The sequence below is a fragment of the Lagenorhynchus albirostris genome, chromosome 16 (genome assembly GCF_949774975.1).
Source record: "Lagenorhynchus albirostris chromosome 16, mLagAlb1.1, whole genome shotgun sequence".
Classification (NCBI taxonomy): domain Eukaryota; kingdom Metazoa; phylum Chordata; class Mammalia; order Artiodactyla; family Delphinidae; genus Lagenorhynchus; species Lagenorhynchus albirostris.
In genome coordinates, this window is record NC_083110.1 from 76,039,451 (window position 1) to 76,061,622 (window position 22,172).

The 22,172-nt window shown below is 43.3% G+C and overlaps 1 protein-coding gene across 6 annotated transcripts in view; it reads right to left on the bottom strand.

Annotated features, from left to right (window-relative positions):
- Positions 1-22,172, bottom strand: part of CPXM2 (carboxypeptidase X, M14 family member 2) — a 128,274-nt gene that overhangs the window by 78,474 nt on the left and 27,628 nt on the right. For all 6 annotated transcript variants that reach the window (XM_060125688.1, XM_060125686.1, XM_060125684.1 and 3 more), the window contains exon 3: positions 21,556-21,665. In XM_060125688.1, the coding sequence (XP_059981671.1) occupies positions 21,556-21,665 (110 nt within the window). The remainder of the gene's footprint in view (positions 1-21,555; positions 21,666-22,172) is intronic.

Genomic DNA, 22,172 nt, shown 5'->3' on the forward strand with positions numbered 1-22,172 from the left:
TATACATTTATAAAGCAAGCATCTGGGAGAATTCAATGAAAGAGGAGGTACCAGCCCCAGAGATGTCACCAAGTTACACCAGAATGCCAAAAATGGTATCAGTAAAATGTCTGCTACTGTAGGATGTGCTCCACAAAAATGAGGCAGAACACCAAAAAGAGGAAGATATCAGATCCAGAAAAAATGGGTTCCGACATAGGAGGGACTTCTCAGAATGATGGTGAAGAAGTCCCGAGATACTAGTGATGTAATAGACCCAGAAAGCAACCTATTCAGAATACAGCAGGTCAAAGGGCTCCCGAAAGAATGTCTACAGAAACACAAAACAACAAAAGTCAGACTGAACATCATTGAACAGATCTGACCTTATAGAAAGTTATATTGAAGGGTATTTTACAGACCCAGACTATTGCAGGGTGTGGGGAGATGTTTTTAAAAACATGAGCAGTTCCAGGAAAACAAAAGGTTGTCAAGAAATTATATAAAAGAAACGATTTCTTGGTTCAAAACTACAATAATTCTTGGCTCAATAGTAAGCAATATTTATAGTCATAACAATGAAAACCTCAAATGTAAATTTATCCAAAATCTGAGATGCGACTTTATTGGAAAAATTAAAGAGGGGTAAAGGAGTGATTTTAAAAATGAGCTGAAATTCTCATCTTCCGTAATAAGAACTCAAAAGATAAAGTCCCAAATTTATATAAACCAATACATATCAATACGTTCATATCATTTAGAAATTAAGATTTAAATGTCCAAAGAAACAATTTAAAAGAGTTGGAAGTAGTTGCCCCATTCACAGCATTCAGGGGCAGTCAGGGGGTGGGGTGGAATGTGGAATGCCTCAACAGGAACTACTGTTTTGTTTTTGTTTTTTACAACTTTACTAGGAATAACTGACAGATACAATTGTATATATTTAAAGTGTACAACATGATGATTTGATATGCATATACATTATGGAATGATTACCAAGATCAAGATAATTAATGCAGATGATTAGATAATTAATAAATAAGATAATTAATAATTAATTAATCAAGATAAATAATTAACACCTCTGGTGTTAACTCACCTTTTTGTCTGTGCGGTGAGAATGCTTAAGATTTAACTCTCAATAACTTTCAATATTATACAATACTGTATTACTAACTATAATCACCACGCTATATGTTAGATCCTTTGAACTTATTCTTCTTATAACTGAAAATTTATACCCTTTAACCTACATCTCCCCATTTCCCCTCCTGCTCAGCCCGTGGCAACCACCATTCTATTGTTTATTTGTTATAATCCTTTAATGTTTTGATTTCTTTAACTACTTGCTCATAAAACTGATTAAAATAAATTTTAATTTTAATGAGGAAAGGAAAGGAGATGCACAGATATAAATAGTAACTGATATACAACCTACTTTTTTTTTTTTTTTTTTTGCAGTACGCAGGCCTCTCACTGCCATGGCCTCTCCCGTTGTGGAGCACAGGCTCCGGACATGCAGGCTCAGCGGCCATGGCTCACGGGCCCAGCCGCTCCGCGGCATGTGAGATCTTCCCGGACCAGGGCACAAACCTGCGTCCCCTGCATCGGCAGGCGGACTCTCAACCACTGCGCCACCAGGGAAGCCCTACAATCTACTTTTAAAATTATTCTTGACTAGGCACTCTGATCTGAAGTGCCAATGAAACTAGACGAAGCACAAAGAAAAGAAAAAAAAAAGCAAGCTGCAAACCCTCTGAAAACAATGCCTCTGCACCTCCAGCTTGTGCGGAGGTTGGTGTCTTCAGTGGAGTCTCCTATTGCAGGGGGACCTTCAAGATGGCGGAGAAGTAAGACGTAGAGATCACCTTCCTCTCTACAAATACATCAAAAATACATCTACATGTGAACAACTCCTACAGAACACCTACTGAACGCTGGCAGAAGGCCTCAGACTTCCCAAAAGGCAAGAAAATCCCCACTTACCTGCCGTGTGGCTGACAGGGTCTTGGTGCTCTCGCCTGGTGTCAAACCTGAGCCTCCGAGGTGGGAGAGCCGAGTTCAGGGCATTGGACCACCAGATGCCTCCCGGCCCCACATAATATCAATCGGTGAGAGCTCTCCCAGAGATCTCCATCTCAAAGCTAAGACCCAGCTCTACCCAACGGCCAGCAAGCACCACTGCCGGATGTCCCATGCCAAACAACTAGCAAGACAGGAACACAGCCCCACCCATAAGCAGAGAGGCTGCCTAAAATCATACTAAGTTCACAGACACCCCAAAACACACCGCCGGACACGGCCCTGCCCACCAGAAAGACAAGATCCAGACCCACCCACCAGAACACAGGCACCAGTCCCCTCCAACAGGAAACCTACACAAGCCACTGAACCAACCTCACCCACTGAGGGCAGACACCAAAAACAAAAGGAACTACGAACCGGCAGCCTGCGAAAAGGAGACTCCAAACAAAGAAAGACAAACAAAATGAGAAGACAGAGAATTATGCAGCAGGTGAAGGAGCAAGGTAAAAACCCACCAGACCAAACAAATGAAGAGGAAATAGGCAGTCTACCTGAAAAAGAATTCAGAGTATTGACAGTAAAGATGATCCAAAATCTTGGAAATAGAATGGAGAAAATACAAGAAACGTTTAACAAGGACCGAGAAGAACTAAAGAGCAAACAGACAATGATGAACAACAAAATAAATGAAATTAAAAATACTCTAGAAGGAATCAATAGCAGAATAACTGAGGCAGAAGAACGGATAAGTGACCTGGAAGATAAAATAGTGGAAATAACTGCCACAGAGCAGAAAAAAGAATGAAAACAATTGAGGACAGTCACAGAGACCTCTGGGACAACATTAAATGCACCATTTCAGGGGTCCCAGAAAAAGGAGAGAAAAAGAAAGGGTCTGAGAAAATATTTGAAGAGATCATAGTTGAACACTTCCCTAACATGGGAAAGTAAATAATCAATCAAGTTGAGCAAGTGCAGACGGTCCCATACAGGATAAACCCAAGGAGAAACACGCCAAGACACATATTAATCAAACTACCAAAAATTAAATACAAAGGAAAAAGAGTAAAAGCAGTGAGGGAAAAGCAACAAATAACATACAAGGGAATCCCCATAAGGTTAACAGCTGATCTTTCAGCAGAAACTCTGAAAGCCAGAAGAGAGTGCCAGGACATATTTAAAGTGATGAAAGGGAAAAACCTATAACCAAGATTACTCTACCCAGCAAGGATCTCATTCAGATTCGACGGAGAAACTAAAACCTTTACAGACAAGCAAAAGTTAAGACAATTCAGCACCACCAAACCAGCTTTACAACAAAAGCTAAAGGAACTCCCCTAGGCAGGAAATACAAGAGAAGGAAAAGACATACAAAACAAACCCAAAACAATTAAGAAAATGGTCATAGGAACATACATATCGATAATTACCTTAAATGTAAATGGATTAAATGCTCCAACCAAGACACAGACTGGCTGAATGGATACAAAAACAAGACCCATATGTATGCTGTCTACAAGAGACCCACTTCAGACCTAGGGACACATACAGACTGAAAGTGAGGGGATGGAAAAAGATAGTCCATGCAAATGGAAACAAAAAGAAATCTGGAGTAGCAATTGACATATCAGACAAAACAGACTTTAAAATAAAGGCTATTACAAGAGACAAAGAAGGACACTACATAATGATCAAGGGATCAATCCAAGAAGAAGCTGTAACAATTGTAAATATTTATGCACCCAACATAGGAGCACCTCAATACATAAGGCAAATGCTAACAGCCATAAAAGGGGAAATCGACAGTAACACAATCATAGTAGGGGACTTTAACACCCCACTGTCACCAATGGACAGATCATCCAAAATGAAAATAAATAAGGAAACACAAGCTTTAAATGACACATTAGACAACATGGACTTAATTGATATTTATAGGACATTCCATCCAAAAACAACAGAATACATTTTCTTCTCAAGTGCTCATGGAAAATTCTCCAGGATAGACCCTATCTTGGGTCACAAATCAAGCCTTCATAAATTTAAGAAAATTGAAATCGTATCAAGTATCTTTTCCAACCACAACACTATAAGAGTACATATCAATTACAGGAAAAAAATGTAGAAAATACAAACACATGGAGGCTAAACAATACTCTACTAAATAACCAAGAGATCACTGAAGAAATGAAAGAGGAAATCAAAAAATACCTAAAAACAAATGTCAATGAAAAAGCGACAACCCAAAACCTATGGGATGCAGCAAAAGCAGTTCTAAGAGGGAAGTTTATAGCAATACAATCCTACCTCAAGAAACAAGAAAAATCCCAAATAAACAACCTAAACTTACACCTAAAGCAATTAGAGAAAGAAGAACAACAACAAAAAAACCCCTCAAAGTTAGCAGAAGGAAGGGAATCATAAATATCAGATCAGAAATAAATGAAGGGCTTCCCTGGTGGTGCAGTGGTTGAGAGTCCGCCTGCCAATGCAGGGGACACGGGTTCGTGCCCCGGTCTGGGAAGATCCCACATGCCGCGAAGCGGCTGAGCCCGTGAGCCATGGCCGCTGAGCCTGCACGTCCGGAGCACAGGCTCCGCAACGGGAGAGGCCACAACAGTGAGAGGCCTGTGTACCGCAAAAAAAAAAAAAAAAAACAGAAATAAATGAAAAAGAATTGAAAGAAACAATAGCAAAGATCAATAAATCTAAAGGCTGGTTCTTTGAGAACATAAGCGAAATTGATAAACCGTTAGCCAGATTCATCAAGAAAAAAAGGGAGAAGACTCAAATCAACAGAATTAGAAATGAAAAAGGAGAAGTAACAACTGACACTGAAGAAATACACAGGATCATAAGAGATTACTACAAGCAACTATATGCCAATAAAATGGACAAGCTGAAAGAAATGGACAAACTATTAGAAAAGCACAACCTTCCAACACTGGACCAGGAAGAAATAGAAAATAAAAGCAGACCAATCACAAGCACTGAAACTGAAACTGTGATTAAAAATCTTCCAACAAACAAAAGCCCAGGACCAGATGGCTTCACATGCAAATTTTATCAAACATTTAGAGAAGAGCTAACACCTGTTCTTCTCAAACTCTTCCACAATACAGCAGAGGGAGGAACACTCCCAAACTCATCTATGAGGCCACCATCATCCTGATACCAAAACCAGACAAAGATGTCACACACAAAAAGAAAACTACAGGCCAATATCACTGATGAACATAGATGCAAAAATCCTCAACAAAATACTAGCAAACAAAGCACATTAAAAGGATCATACACCATGATCAAGTGGGGTTTATCCCAGGAATGCAAGGATCCTTCAATATAAACAAATCAATCAATGTGATATACTATATTAACAAATTGAACGAGAAAAATCATATGATCATCTCAATAGGTGGAGAAAAAGCTTTAGACAAAATGCAACACCCATTTATGATAAAATCTCTCCAGAAAGCAGGTATAGAGGGAAGCTTCCTCAACATAACAAAGGCCATATATGACAAAGCCACAGCCAACATCTTTCCCAATGGTGAAAAACTGAAACCATTTCCTCTAAGATAAGGAACAAGACAAGGATGTCCACTCTCACCACTATTATTCAACATGGTTTGGGAAGTTTTAGCCACAGCAATAGGAAAAGAAAAAGAAATAAAAGGAATCCAAATACAAAAAGAAGTAAAACTGTCACTGTTTGCAGATGACATGATGCTATACATAGAGAATCCTAAAGATGCTACCAGAAAACTACTAGAGCTAATCAATGAATTTGGTAAAGTAGCAGGATACAAAATTAATACACATAAATCTCTTGCATTCTTATACACTAATGATGAAAAATCTGAAAGAGAAATTAAGGAAACATTCCCATTTACCATTGCAACAAAAAGAATAAAATACCTAGGGATAAACCTACCTAAGGAGACAAAAGACCTGTGCGCAGAAAACTATAAGACACTGATGAAAGAAATTAAAGATGATACAAACAGATGGAGAGATATACCATGTTCTTGGATTGGAAGAATCAACACTGTAAAAATGACTATGCTACCCAAAGCAATCTACAGATTCAACGCAATCTGTATCAAACTACCACTGGCGTTTTTCACAGAACTAGAACAAAAAATTGCACAATTTGTATGGAAACACAGAAGACCCCGAATAGTGAAAGCAATCTTGAGAAAGAAAAAATGGAGCTGGAGGAATCAGGCTCTTGGACTTCAGACTATACTACAAAGCTACAGTAATCAAGACAGTGTGGTACTGGCACAAAAACAGAAATATAGATCAATGGAACAAGGTAGAAAGCTCAGAGATAAACCCACTCACATATGGTCACCTTATCTTTGATAAAGGAGGCAAGAATACACAATTGAGAAAAAACAGCCTCTTTAATAAGTGGTGCTGGGTAAACTGGACAGCTACACATAAAAGAATGAAATTAGAACACTTCCTAACACCACACACAAAAATAAACTCAAAATGGATTCGAGACCTAAACGGTAAGGCCAGACATCATAAAACTCTTAGAGGAAAACATAGGCAGAACACTCTATGACATAAATCACAGCAAGATCCTTTTTGACCCACCTCCTAGAGAAATGGAAATAAAAACAAAAATAAACAAATGGGACCTAATGAAACTTAAAAGCTTTTGCACAGCAAATGAAACCATAAGATGAAAAGACAACCCTCAGAATGGGAGAAAATATTTGCAAGCAAAGCAACTGACAAAGGATTAATCTCCAAAATATACAAGCAGCTCATGCAGCTCAATATGAGAAAAACAAACAACCCAATCCAAAAATGGGCAGAAGACCTAAACAGACATTTCTCCAAAGAAAATATACAGATTACAACAAACACATGAAAGGATGCTCAACATCACTAATCATTAGAGAAATGCAAATCAAAACTACAATGAGGTATCACCTCACACCAGTCAGAATGGCCATCATCAAAAAAATCTACAAACAATAAATGTTGGAGAGGGTGTGGAGAAAAGGGAACCCTCTTGCACTGTGGGTGGGAATGTAAATTGATACAGCCACTATGGAGAACAGTATGGAGGTTCCTTAAAAAACTAAAAATAGAACTGAACTACCATACGACCCAGCAATCCCACTACTGGGCATATACCCTGAGAAAACCATAATTCAAAAAGAGTCATGTACCACAATATTCATTGCCGCTCTATTTACAATAGCCAGGACACGGAAGCAACCTACGTGTCCATCGACAGATGAATGGATAAAGGAGATGTGGCACATACATACAATGTAATATTACTCAGCCATAAGAAGAAACGAAACTGAGTTATTTGTAGTGAGGTGAATGGACCTAGAGTCTGTCATACAGAGTGAAGTAAATCAGAAAGAGAAAAACAAATACCATATGCTAACACATATATATGGAATCTAAAAAAAAAATGGTCCTGATGAACCTAGGGGCAGGACAGGAATAAAGACCGAGAGGTAGAGAATGGACTTGAGGACATGGGGAGGGGGAAGGATAAGCTGGGACAAAGTAAGAGAGTAGCATTGACATGTATACACTACCAAATGTAAAATAGATAGCTAGTGGGAAGCAGCTGCATAGCACAGGGAGATCAGCTCGGTGGTTTGTGACCACCTAGAGGGGTGGGATAGGGAGGGTGGGAGGGAGGGAGATGCAAGAGGAAAGAGATATGGGGACATATGTATATGTATAACTGATTCACTTTGTTATACAGCAGAAACTAACACACTATTGTAAAGCAATTATACTCCAATAAAGATGTTTAAAAATAAATAAATAAAATAAAATTATTCTTTAATTATCCAGGTGTCTACACAGCACCTACTATGTTCTAGGCGTTACGCAAAATGCTTTGCTTTATGGCACATATAGAAGACTGCGAATCTCAAAGTCACTCTGCTGCTGTGAAATCACTGATCTCCATTGTGCATATTTCATGATCATGGGCTGCCTCTATACAGAAACATCTGGAAGCAAATTAAAAAGTTATATCCAAGTGAATGTAACTAGTTAGTGATTCCAGGATAATTAAAACAGCTGCCTGCCACTTTGCAAACATAGCCTAGTGCCATTTGGACAGAAACAGAAAAAAGTAATAGTTATTTTTTAAATACTTTCGAGAAAAAAATATTAGAAGCAGAGGCTGAAACGTCATAGTTACCGACGAGTTAGCTCCTTTGGAGGCAGTGGTTACCTAAAAATGTTAGATGTGACATCTGATTATTATAGGTAAGTAACTAATCTCCCATAAAAGGCCATAACGTGGTCTGAATACCTACCTTCAGTAAACATCTGTGATAAACCCATAAAATTACCTGGGTGCAAATCAGCTGATCCTTCTGCAAATTAGCAGAGCTCCCTGCTAGTTCAGGCCTTAGTCACCAGTAAAGTTGGTTAAAAAGAAACAATCATTGTTTTTGAAGCCATTTTGTAAACCCCAAACCAATTTTTAAAAATTTTCTTGCACTGGCTAAGGAAACCAATAAACATCTAGAGTATGAAATTAAAAACATTTAAAAGTAAAATCTATTAGGGAATTCCCTGGCGGTCCAGTGGTTAGGACCTTGCGCTTTCACTGCTGATGCCCTGGGTTTCCTGGATTGGTTTTCCTGTTTTCTCATTTTATATAAATGAAACTTTCTGTAGCTACTCTTTTGTGCCTGGCTTCTTCCACTCAATGTGAAATCTGTGAGATTCATCCATATTATTGCAGGTAACAGTAACTTACTTCTTTTCACTGTTGTACAGTATTCCACTGTGTGCATATACAAATGACTTATCCATTGTAGTGGTGATGGACATGTGGATTATTACCATTTGGGGGTATCATGAATAATAATGCTATGAACCTACCTACATGTCATTTGTACACATATGAATGCATTTCTTTTAGGCATAAGAGTGAATTTGTTAGATTAACAGGTATGAGAATGTTGAGCTTCAGCAGATACTGCCAAAGAGATTCCCAAAGTGGCTGTGCTATTTCACAATCCCAGCACTGTATAAAAATTTCTATTGCTCCACATCTTTGCCCACACCTGATATTGTCCTTTTTCTTTTTTTTGAATTTTTGAATTTTATTATTTTTTTTATACAGCAGGTTCTTATTAGTCATCAATTTTATACACATCAGTGTATACATGTCAATCCCAATCACCCAATTCATCACACCACCATCCCTACCCCCCCCGCAGCTTTCCCCCCTTGGTGTCCATACGTTTTTTTCTCTACATCTGTGTCTCAACTTCTGCCCTGCAAACCGGTTCACCTGTACCATTTTTCTAGGTTCCACATACATGCGTAAATATACGATATTTGTTTTTCTCCTGACTTACTTCACCCTGTATGACAGTCTCTAGACCCATCCACGTCTCAACAAATGACCCAATTTCGTTCCTTTTTATGGCTGAATAATATTCCATTGTATACATGTACCACTTCTTCTTTATCCATTCATCTGTCAATGTGCATTTAGGTTGCTTCCATGACCTGGCTATTGTAAATAGTGCTGCCATGAAAAATGGGGTGCATGCATCTTTTTGAATTATGGTTTTCTCTGGGTATATGCCCAGTAGTGGGATTACTGGATCATATGGTAATTCTATTTTTAGTTTTTTAAGGAACGTCCATACTGTTCTCCATAGTGGCTGTATCAATTTACATTCCCACCAACAGTGCAAGAGGGTTCCCTTTTCTCCACACCCTCTCCAGCATTTGTTGTTTGTAGATTTTCTGATGATGCCCATTCTAACTGGTGTGAGGTGATACCTCATTGTAGTTTGATTTGCATTTCTCTAATAATTAGTGATGTTGAGCAGCTTTTCATGTGCTTCCTGGCCATCTGTATGTCTTCTTTGGAGAAATGTCTATTTAGGTCTTCTGCCCATTTTTGAATTGGGTTGTTTGTTTCTTTAATATTGAGCTGCATGAGCTGTTTATATATTTTGGAGATTAATCCTTTGTCCGTTGATTTGTTTGTAAATATTTTCTCCCATTCTGAGGGTTGTCTTTTCGTCTTGTTTATGGTTTCATTTGCTGTGCAAAAGCTTTAAAGTTTCATTAGGTCCCATTTGTCTATTTTTGGTTTTATTTCCATAACTCTAGGAGGTGGATCAAAAAAGATCTTGCTGTGATTTATGTCAAAGAGTGTTCTTCCTATGTTTTCCTCTAAGAGTTTTATAGTGTCCGGTCTTACATTTAGGTCTCGAATCCATTTTGAGTTTATTTTTGTGTATGGTGTTAGGGAGTGTTCTAATTTCATTCCTTTACATGTAGCTGTCCAGTTTTCCCAGCACCACTTATTGAAGAGACTGTCTTTTCTCCATTGTATATCCTTGCCTCCTTTGTCATAGATTAGTTGACCATAGGTGTGTGGGTTTACCTCTGGGCTTTCTATCCTGTTCCATTGATCTATGTTTCTGTTTTTGTGCCAGTACCATATTGCCTTGATTACTGTAGCTTTGTAGTATAGTCTGAAGTCAGGGAGTCTGATTCCTCCAACTCCGTTTTTTTCCCTCAAGAGTGCTTTGGCTATTCAGAGTCTTTTGTGTCTCCATACAAATTTTAAGATATTTTGTTCTAGTTCCATAAAAAATGCCATTGGTAATTTGATAGGGATTGCATTGAATCTGTAGATTGCTTTGGGTAGTATAGTCATTTTCACAATATTGATTCTTCCAATCCAAGAACATGGTATATCTCTCCATCTGTTGGTATCATCTTTAATTTCTTTCATCAGTGTCTTATAGTTTTCTGCATACAGGTCTTTTGTCTCCTTAGGTAGGTTTATCCCTAGGTATTTTATTCTTTTTGTTGCAATGGTAAATGGGAATGTTTCCTTAACTTCTCTTTCAGACTTTTCATCATTAGTGTACAGGAATGCAAGAGATTTCTGTGCATTAATTTTGTATCCTGCAACTTTACCAAATTCATTGATTGGCTCTAATAGTTTTCTGGTGGCATTTTTAGGATTCCCTATGTATAGTATCATGTCATCTGCAGTGACAGTTTGTCTCTTGTAACATTCTTTATTTTAAAGTCTATTTTTATCTGATTTAAAGTCTATTTTATCTGGAGTATTGCTACTCCAGCTTTCTTTTGATTTCCATTTGCATGGAATATCTTTTTCCATCCCCTCACTTTCAGTCTGTATGTGTCCCTAGGTCTGAAGTGGGACTCTTGTAGACAGCATATATACGGGTCTTGCTTTTGTATCCATTCAGCAAGCCTGTGTCTTTTGGTTGGAGCATTTAATCCATTCACGTTTAAGGTAATTATCAATATTTATGTTCCTATGACCATTTTCTTAATTGTTTTGGGTTTGTTTTTGCAGGTCCTTTTCTTCTCTTGTGTTTCCCACTTAGAGAAGTTCCTTTAGCATTTGTTGCAGAGCTGGTTTGGTGGTGCTGAATTCTCTTAGCTTTTGCTTGTCTGTAAAGCTTTTGATTTCTCCATCGAATCTGAATGAGATCCTTGCTGGGTAGAGTAATCTTGGTTGTACATTCTTCCCTTTCATCACTTTAAGTATATCATGCCACTCCCTTCTGGCTTGTAGAGTTTCTGCTGAGAAATCAGCTGTTAACCTTATGGGAGTTCCCTTGTATGTTATTTGTCGTTTTTCCCTTGCTGCTTTCAATAATTTTTCTTTGGCTTTAATTTTTGCCAATTTGATTACTATGTGTCTCAGCGTGTTTCTCCTTGGGTTTATCCTGTATGGGGCTAGCTGCGCTTCCTGGACTTGGGTGGCTATTTCCTTTCCCATGTTAGGGAAGTTTTCAACTATAATCTCTTCAAATATTTTCTCTGGTCCTTTCTCTCTCTCTTCTCCTTCTGGAACCGCTATAATGCGAACGTTGTTGCGTTTTATGTTGTCCCAGAGGTTTCTTAGGCTGTCTTCATTTCTCTTCATTCTTTTTTCTTCATTCTGTTCCACAGCAGTGAATTCCACCATTCTGTCTTCCAGGTCACTTATCCATTCTTCTGCCTCAGTTATTCTGCTATTGATTCCTTCTAGTGTAGTTTTCATTTCAGTTATTGTATTGTTCATCTCTGTTTGTTCTTTAATTCTTATAGGTCTTTGTTAAACATTTCTTGCATCTTCATGATCTTTGCCTCTATTCTTTTTCCGAGGTCCAGGATCATCTTCACTATCATTATTCTGAATTCTTTTTCTGGAAGGTTGCCTATCTCCACTTCATTTAGTTGTTTTTCTGGGGTTTTATCTTGTTCCTTCATCTGGTACATAGCCCTCTGCCTTTTCACCTTGTCTATCTTTCTGTGAATGTGGTTTTTGTTCCACAGGCTGCAGGATTGTAGTTCTTCTTGCTTCTGCTCTGATATTGTCCTTTTTTAAAAAGCCATCTTAGTGTCTATCACACCTCGTTGTGATTTTAATCTGTATTTACTTGATGACTAATGATAAAGAGCACGTTTTATTATGTTTATTGGCCATGATATTGCTCCATAACCATAGCAGGGCTCCAGCACGCTGGCTTTGCTTTAGTTCCTCAAATATATCATATTCTCTCCACCACAGGGCCTTTGCACACACTGTTCCATTCAACCTGGAATTCTCTCCTATCCCCTCTGCCAACTCTTCATCTGATAAACTGTTAACTTCTAATCCTGCTTCACATCTTGTAGCCCATCCTCAGGAAAGTCTTCCAGATTTCTAGACTGAGGCAGGTTTGTTGGGCATAGCGAGCCATGGTGTTATGGGTTGGATTATGTCCTCCAAAAAGATATGTTGAAGCCCTAATCCCTGGAACCTCAGAATGTGAATTTATTTGGGAATAGGGTTGTTGCAGATGAAATTAGTTAGGCAATGATAAGGGCCCTAAACCCAATGACTGGTGTCCTTATAAGAAGGGGAAATCTGGATACAGAGACAGACATACAGAGAGGAAAGATGATGTAGGAGCACACAGGGAGACCACGCACGACCACAGAGGCAGAGACTAGAGTGATGCCAATACAAGCCAAGGAACATCCTGGGCCGCATGGGGACCAGAAGCTGGAAGAGGCAAGGAAGGATCCTTTCCTCGCAGCCTCAGAGGGAGCACAGACCTACAAGCACTTTGATTTCACACTTCCAGCCTCTGAATTGTGAGATAATAAATTCCTGTTGCTTTAAGCTGCCCAGTTTGTGACACTTTGCTATGGAGGCCCCAGGAAACTAATGCACCTTGTCCTCTCCTTCTGCGTATGCATTACAGGTTGTAATTGGGCATTCACCTGTGAGATTTTTTTTAAAATAATTTCATTTCCGCATTACATTATCCAAGGCCAAAAAAACATCGGAGGAGGCATCCTTGACCCCTCTTTTTCTCACACCCTCTTCCAAACTTCATCCACTTCATCAGAAAAGCCTACTTTCAAAATATCCAACATCCAACCACTTCTCAGCACCTCCACACTCCCGTCTTGGCCGGAGCCAGCACCACCTCTTGTCCGGGATGCTGAGATCACCCCCTGCCACACCAGCCTTCCGCTGCTCCTTGGTAACTGGTAATGCCTGGCCTGCTGTCGGTGCAGGACACTCAGGCCACTCCCACTGCCCAGATGCTCCTCCCACAGCTACTTGAGCCCCTGCTGATCCTTAAGCCAACTTGGCACAGATATTACCTCCCAAAAGCCCAGACCTTGATCACCTTTAACTATAACCTGCCCCTTCCCCACAGCCGGCCCTCCTGACCCCACTGTCGGCTACAGGCTTGTTTTTCTTCTCTCCGTCACACTTATCACCTTCTAACATTCTATCAAGATTTTTATTACTTTTCTTGCTTTCATGTGCCTCCCTCCCTCTAGACCGTAAGCTCTCAGATGGCAAGGATCTCTGTCTGTTTTGGTCTCTGAGGCATCCCAAGCATCCAGCACAGGGCCCAGTACACAGGAGGTCCTCCAGAAACATTGGCTAAAAGATCAGGGACTGTTTCTGGTTTTGCTCATCATCGTCTCCCCAGGACTTGTGATTTTTAGTGTCTGCCTAGCACCAATAAGGTCCCCAGGACGTGGGGTTTTTAACGAAATGAATGAATACAAGAAAGAATCTGTTCTGATCTTTCTTTCCCTCCTCCCTTCCTGTCTTTCATACTCTCTCCACACGAGTCTTCCCTGCTTGTGCAGTGTGTGCTGTGTCCACTGGAGCCCCAGCTCAGAATGACCTGCACCCCTGACTCTTAACTGTACACGTCCAGGAGACAGTCTGGCTGGCCTGCGTGTGGCTGGGCAGACAGCCCAGAGGGCCCATCCCCACGAGGCACCATTTGAGAAGGCACAGTTGGGTTGTGCCAACTGAATGGACACGAGGTCCCATGGGGGTGACTGCTGACACCCCTCAGACTTCTCTGGGTCTCGCCAGGATGTGGGCCTGGAAGGTACTAGGTGATGCAGAAGCCAGTGGTCAAGGCGATGAGTCAGAAGGTGGGGTGCTGGGGAAACCACAAGCTAGTGAACACACTGAACCTTCTCGTGGGCACCTGAGACGCACCAAAAGGAGCACGGGAAACCCTACGGCCGGAGAAGTTCAGTCTGAGCCTCAGCTCTGCACTTACTGGCTGTCGGGTTAGGGCAGGTCAGTCAGCCTCTGACTTCAATTCCTTTTCTCTAGACCAGAGTTTCCCTCTGAGTATGCTGAAGATGAGATGAAATATTAACTTAAAGAAATTTAGTAAAATAGTAAAGAAAAATCCACACGGCAAGCAGAATGGAGTCCACTTCTGCACCAGGGAGTCGGCGCTTCCAGAATGGCCTGGGATCCAAAGGTCAGGCGTCTCTGTTACTCGGGGCTCCCCTGTCCTCGTTGCCCTGCTCTGTTCCTAGTTATCACACTCGCGTTTCACGATGCTTCCGAGAATGAGACCAGGACATCAACCTCATTATGGCAAATTCTCACTTTGAACTTTCCAAAAGTCATGATTTAAAATACTCAGTCCTGCTATTCCCATAAAAATCCTAATACCTCAAATTCCAACATCTTGGCATCCAAACACTGTGTCCCAGACTGTTTCTTGAAGCCAGATGCGGAATGAAATCCCTTTATCGGAAACGAGCACAACATTCCTTGATTTGGAAACTCTCCCCACTGTGATGATTTCTGCCTCTGCAGCGCCCAGCACATAAACAGCCCCCAGTGAGGGCTTGTCGAGTCACAGCAAGGGTTTGTACAGCCAGAAAGAAATGGGAGGCTGACAGGCAGAGAAATGGGATGGTGTGAAGGAACAGACAGGCTTTGGGGTCAGAAGACCTCGGGTGCAGATGATTCCAGCAACAGGCAGGAGCGGGGGAGAGCGGGGTGACGCCTGAGAAAACCGTGCTGCCTGGGTGGTCCCCATACGCTTCCCGCCCAGATAAACGTGGGGCACCAGGTGTCTCAGGGCCAAAGAGGACAAGGGGACAGATGTGTGGGATGTGCCCATGCTCGTGAACTTCGACATCAGGATAAAACTTGGTTCAATGCTCTATAACCGACTCCCTGTGGGTATATCTGAAGCCACGGGCGTTGGCCATCTTCATGGCTTACACCTCATGTCAGGTAAAAAGATGATCAGGTCATTGGCAGTGGGTTCTAATATCAGCACCCAGGTGCTCTGTGGAATTTATTGAATGGAATGACTTAAAAGAGGAGCTGTGTTTCGTTCCAGTGGTGCTGAGAAATGGTTCAGACAGATGCTATTATAACCACACATTTCCTCATCAAAGAGGGCTCACACACGTGAGACAGGTCGTGGGCCACAGAGAGTCAAATAATGGTGACCAGGCATTGCAAAGACATCTGCAGGTGTTAATGCCCCATGTTTTTTCTTGCAACCTCAAAACACCAGCTCTTTCTTTAAAACTCTGATCAGAGGGCTTCCCTGGTGGCGCAGTGGTTGAGAGTCCGCCTGCCGATGCAGGGGACGCGGGTTCATGCCCGGTCCGGGAAGATGCCACATGCTGCGGAGCGGCTGGGCCCGTGAGCCATGGTCGCTGAGCCTGCGCGTCCGGAGCCTGTGCTCCGCAACGGAAGAGGCCACAACAGTGAGAGGCCCGCGCACCGCCAAAAAAAAAAACAACTCTGATCAGAATATCAACTCTCTTACATTCCCGATGATAGGCAGCAATCACGGTGACACCCTGAGGTCCGGCCAGGCTCTCAGTATTTCATTTCTCCCGATCACATGTCAGGCTTATACTTACCATAACTTTAGAGTCTTAAGAATGAACTCGAAACCCAGCCCTTTGAAATGGCAAGTGCTGCTATAAGGTGCTCAAGCTTTGCAGCTAAGAGAGCGTCCAGCATCACAACGGTGGTGGGATAAATCACCCAGAGAGTAGCGCTGTCTCTGACTCCACCTTGCTGAGTTTATGAGCCACGGAAAATCTCTCAGGGTCCTTAGAGGATTCTGCTGGGACAGGAGAAGTGATGAGCTGCCAGTGAATGACCCACCTGAATACAGGAGCACCTCCTAAAACCAACCAAAGGCAAACGCTCCAAGTGAGATTTTAGAGGTCATTACTGAGACTTTCTCTCTGAGACCTCGAATGTTCATTTCCAAGCTGCCTGTGACTGGTCCCAGAGCAGAAGAAGCCAATGATTGTTTCTAAATGCAATCACAGCCTCACAAGTGAGTTAGTATAAAAGGATCCTGGGCACACTGGAAGAATCATCCTAGGTGAGAGGACAGACCTTTGCTACCCTGCTGAACTGGATCTCTCCCTTGAATTCCTGAAGATCTCTCTTGTACCAGCGTACCAATGAAACGTGAACCAGGGCTTCTCCTCCAAGCCAATATTATTAAATGGACACAAGCAAAACTCCACTTGCAAAAAAGAGAAGTTACAAGTTGAGTTATAAGGTGCTTTTAGTCTTTCAAAGTCTTATGCTTAAAATGAGGACAAAAGAATGCTACAGACCGAATACTTGTGTCCCCTCAGTATTCATAGGTTGAAACCTAATCTCCAAGGTGATGGTATTAGGATGTGGGGCCTTTGGGAGGTGGTTAGGTTACGAGGGTGGAGCCCTCTTGAATGAGATTAATGCTCTTATAAAAGAGACCCCGCAGAGCTCCCTCACTCCTTCCACCACGTGAGGACAAAGGAGAAGACAGTCGTCTATGAACCAGGAAGCAGGCCCTCCCTCACCAGACTCCGAATCGGCCGGCACCTTGATCTTGGACTTTCCAGCCACCAGAACTGTGAGAAATAAATCTGTGTTGCTCCTAAGCCCCCCAGTCTAAGGCATTCTTCTATAGCATCCCCCAGTGGACTAACACCGAGACAGGTGTTTCTGCTATAACGTGGCAAATGCAGTTCAGTAAACGCTCATCGTCTGCAAAATCTTGCACTTATAAAATCCAAGTTCACAGGAAAAATAAGGTTCAAAATCTATGCAGCTCTGTAATCAGAACAACAACAACAATCAATTCCAAAAAACATCACTACTGGTAAGGAGACACGTTAAATTGATTGAAAACAATTTTTTTTTTTTTTTTTTTTTTTTTTTGTGGTACGCGGGCCTCTCACTGTTGTGGCCTCTCCCGTTGCGGGGCACAGTCTCTGGACACGCAGGCTCAGCGGCCATGGCTCACGGGCCCAGCCGCTCCGCGGCACGTGGGATCCTCCCAGACGGGGGCACGAACCCGTGTCCCCTGCAAAGGCAGGCGGACTCTCAACCACTGCGCCACCAGGGAAGCCCTGATTTAAAACAATTTTTTAAATACAGCTATAATGATAGAATTTGACCTTAAAAAACCACAGTTAAAGCAGTATGGTGGAAAGGGGTGTAAGGAAGAATGGAAGCTGCTGGGTTGTGAGCAAATGGCCAAAGGACCTGAGCGGTAAGCATCCTAGGACAGGGCACATGGCCACCCTGAGCCAGGGCACCGCAGAGTGACGAGCACAATGGACAGGACCGAGTTCTTCCGAGGCTTCTGCCCGCAGCCGCGTTGATGGTCCCTGGGGTCAGGGCTGCCGCCTGGTCCCGCAAAACACTGATGTACTGGCAAAAATGGTACATGAACCAACCCTACTTCTGTGCCACAATGACATCATCCCATACTTGCCAATCACACATGAGCAAATTTGCAATAACAAAACACCAAGACGTCCAACCTGCCTGCACCAACCCCATCCACTTCGGGGAGACTTCAAGGCAGCCACGGTGCCCTTCGCATTGCAGCAGCTCCCCAGGAGCACCTATGAGGCACATACATATGTGCAGACACAGTGCTGACAGTGTGGGAATCTCAGAAAAACAAGATTCACACGACCTGGGGAGGGTGACCCATGAGTAAATCAATGTGAGATAAACGTCAGAAAAGAGACTTGCACATGGTTTAATAATCATCCGGAGATGTCTAGAACACTTTAGCTGTTGGTCGCGACAGTTTTATGGGGTCGTTTGGAGCAGCAGCTCCAGGTTTAAAGCAGCTTGGAGTCACATCCTGCCTCTCCTGGGAAATCTCAACACAGTTACTCTACCGATCCATGCAGCTGTTTTCTATGAGACAGAAGTAATAATAATAATAGTCCTTGTCTCACGCCAAGGAATAAATGAAATAATGCAGGTAAAGCACTCAGCACAGCACCAGTGACTATCAGAGCTGCTTCCAGCTCTCCTTCTGCTGGAGACTGAGGCATCTGGAGGAAAGGGAACAAACAGGAGCTTTTCTTCTTGGCTCTGTAAGGGCCGTACAGTTCCGGTACATAAAGGGCACTTTGCAACGGTCAGGTGAGTGAACAGATTTTAATGGGCACGAACGTGGCATTTGAGAATTGCTGAGGATGACTCTCCTTCTTCCTCCTTCTGATCCTCACATTTCGAGAAGTGAGCGAAGGTGAGCATCTTGCCTAAAGCCTCTCGGCTCGTCAGCAGGAGGACCAGGGAGCGGCCGAGCCTGAGTTCTGGGTGGATCACAATCACGCCTGCAGAGCCTGACCAGCAAAGGGCTGGACTGACCTCGCTCACATCCTGCACTAAATGCATTTAAATACGGTTTCTAATTCCAATACCTTGCTGTTTCTCACACATAAAATTCCATTAGCTTGACAAGCCTACCAAATACTCAGATGTGAGACAAGATGTAGTTATGTTTAAACTGCATGTGTGGGAAGATGCATTTTGGGGCACCTGTGGCAGTGGAATCACGCTTCCCCTGGCACCAGTTCTGGAAAGTGGGACCCACCAAAGGGCGTCTGTCCTTAAAGCTACCGAACACTTTAAGCAGAGGAGTGAGAAATCCCAGTAAATGTTTTAAAATTACAAATCATCTCATTTCACTGCTCAAGGAATCCTGTGAGTGCTTGGGACTTCCATGTTTCTGATGAGGAAACTGAGGCTCAGAGACGTGAGATAATTGTTCCCAAAGTCCCCACATCTAGATGTGTCAAGGTCAAGGTCTGAACTCAGCCTGACTGACTGGACTGCATGCGGCGTGTCCACTCTGCCCATGGGTTTCCCAACTGGAAGCACGTGACCCCCATCCTCTGCCCCCCCCCCCCACATATTTAGGACTAACTGGGCCTCTCCATTTCTGACCGGAAGTGTGGGTAAATGTGAACACTTCCTCTTTCATAAAGGATAACTTCATTTCTAGAGAAAGAATCCAAGGCATCAGATGACAGATCCACTAAGAAATGCAGGAAGCAGGCCTGTAGACATTTGGATGTAGCCCTGCTCAGGTCTGACTTTATTTACTTGGAGGACTGCAGCCCATGACAGATGCTAGAGGCACTGAGATTATTAGCAGGTACTCCTGTCTGCACTTTGAGAGTGCATCCTCTGGTAAAACAGTGTCCAGCTGTACACATCCAGATGTTTCTTAACAGCTGTTATTAAAAAGGAAGAAGAACAAATATTTTTAAACCAACTTTAGATTTCATGAAAGTTCGTTCTGAAAACGTTCTACCTGAATTCTTCTGAACTGAAAAGTGGTTACGGTTGAGTGGTTTGAAAGTCTATCTGATGCGGTCGAGAGGAGGGAAGAGATGCTTGGAGTCGGAGCTCTGCTCAGATGTCCCCCTGCTGAGCCCAGGGGCTCCCTGGGAAGGGGTCTCATCCACTCTTGTCCAGTTCTCAGCACAGCAGCTGCCCGTAGCATGTTTACAGTGACAGCCGGGGGAATGAGTTGTCAGCTCTGCCGCCTAGAAGCTGTGAGCCTTGAGTGCAGCCTTGACGACCCCACATCGTGTGCATGAAAGGACTACCTTCCTCCCCGGAGGCTTGCCGAGACGGCACATGTGCCAAAGGGCTTGGAAACCACACAGTTATGGATCAGGTGGGGAAAGAAACTAAAATATTAGGGAACCACACTCTTGGAGAACCACATAGGATGGCATGGGATCAAACGCCAACCTGAGAAGGGGTAGATCAGCTGGAACCAGAGCAGGAGGGAAAAGGCACCCGAGATGCGTTGGCAGAAAAACAACCCCCTCCCCAACAAAGACGTCACGTGCTAATCCTAGAACCCGCGAGCACTCGAAGTTCCGTGACAAAGGGGAATGAAGGTTGCAGATGCAGTTAAGGTTGCTTAGGATGGGGAGATGGTCCCAGACTATCCAGGTGGGCTCAATGTACTCATAAGAGTCCTTAAAAGCGGAAGAGGGAGGCAGAAGAGAGAACCAGAGAGGTGGCAGCCTGAGAAGGTCTCAACCTGCCACCGCTGGCTTAGAAAATCAAGGAATGTGGGAGCCTCTAGAAGCTGGAACAGGGTAAGAAACAAGTCTCCCTGAGAACGTCCAGAAAGAACACAGCCCTACCGACACCTCGACTGGAGCCCAACGAGCCGTCTATCCTCCAGAACTGTAAGAGGATGAACCTGTGCTGCATAAGTGGCTACACTTACGACAAGTTGTGAGAGCAGCACAAGGACGCGATGTCACGGCTGAACCAGGGTTTACACTGCTTGGGCAAAGTGGAGGGAGGGGACGTTGCAGGCCGGGGACCTGCTTGGGAAAAGGCCTGCAGCCAGGAAGTGCACGGTGCAAGCAGGGAGCCTGGAGGAGCCCACCTTCCAGGAGCAGGACCTTGACAGCACCGAGGGCCAAGGTTACGGAGGCCTTTGAGCCTCCGGGAGGGAGGCCAGACATGATGAACACTACTAAGGGTTTGACCTGGCGGAACACAACGGAAGGAGCCACAGAACAGCCTGGAAGAAGCAAGTGTGGCAGAGGTGAGAAGCATCAGCAGGGAGGCAAGAGAGGACAAAGGTCACTGCCGGCCCATGGCCGCAGCTGCCCAGACTTCTCTCCCGCCCTTTTCTCACAGATCAATCACATGGAGGTGACCTATCTGGGCCCAGGAAGCAGCAGCATCCTTTTTACTAACTAGTCTCCGGAGACACGTATCCTGAGTCTCAGGGCTCATTCTCTAAAATGCGGATTCTGCAGCAAGGCCCTCCCCATCGTGAGAATTAGAGCTAATTCGTGTTAAATGCCAGACACGGAGCCTGCCCCGAGCTCAGTGAACCATCGCTGTGTCTGTGGCCAGAGCAACTAGCCCTGCAGTCAGAATCCTTCCCCCGGCGCCGGCGCCTGTACCTGGATGTTGAGTCTCCCCCGATGCGCCCCCAGGCCGTAGCGCTTCGAAGTGGACGCGTGGAGCTGGAAGTCTGTGATTTTTAAGGTTTCCAGACCGAGAGGCGGGCAACCTGGAAAGGACAACGCTTATTAAAAACAAGGACAGATGTTGACAGAAACTTCTGGTTTTCTAAATCTGGCCACGTGCTTCTCCGTCTTTCCCCTGAGCTCCCGCTCAGCACTGCAGCCCCACTCACTGGTATGCGCAGCGTTTCCGGACCAACGCTGTCGATTCAACTGTTGACATTATGCCAGTTTTCCTTCTTGTCGGCATTTCCTTTCTGGGTGTTTTTGCCCTGATATTCCTTCTGTCTGATGCTGTCCATGCTACTGTCTGAGGCTGTTTCCAATTAAGGATCCTTCCGCAGTGTGACTCAGCCAGGGAGAGTTATTGGTTAGAAATCTCAGAACGATTCCATGGCTGAGCTCTGCAAATTAATCAGAACTTGTTGATTTCGCTTCAGCAACTCTCGCCTTTGTATTGTGAATACTAATGAGCAGAGCAACAGAAAAACAAACAAACAAACAAACAAACCTATTGTCTTCCATTCCTGGCAAAAGTGGCAATTTTGAGAATG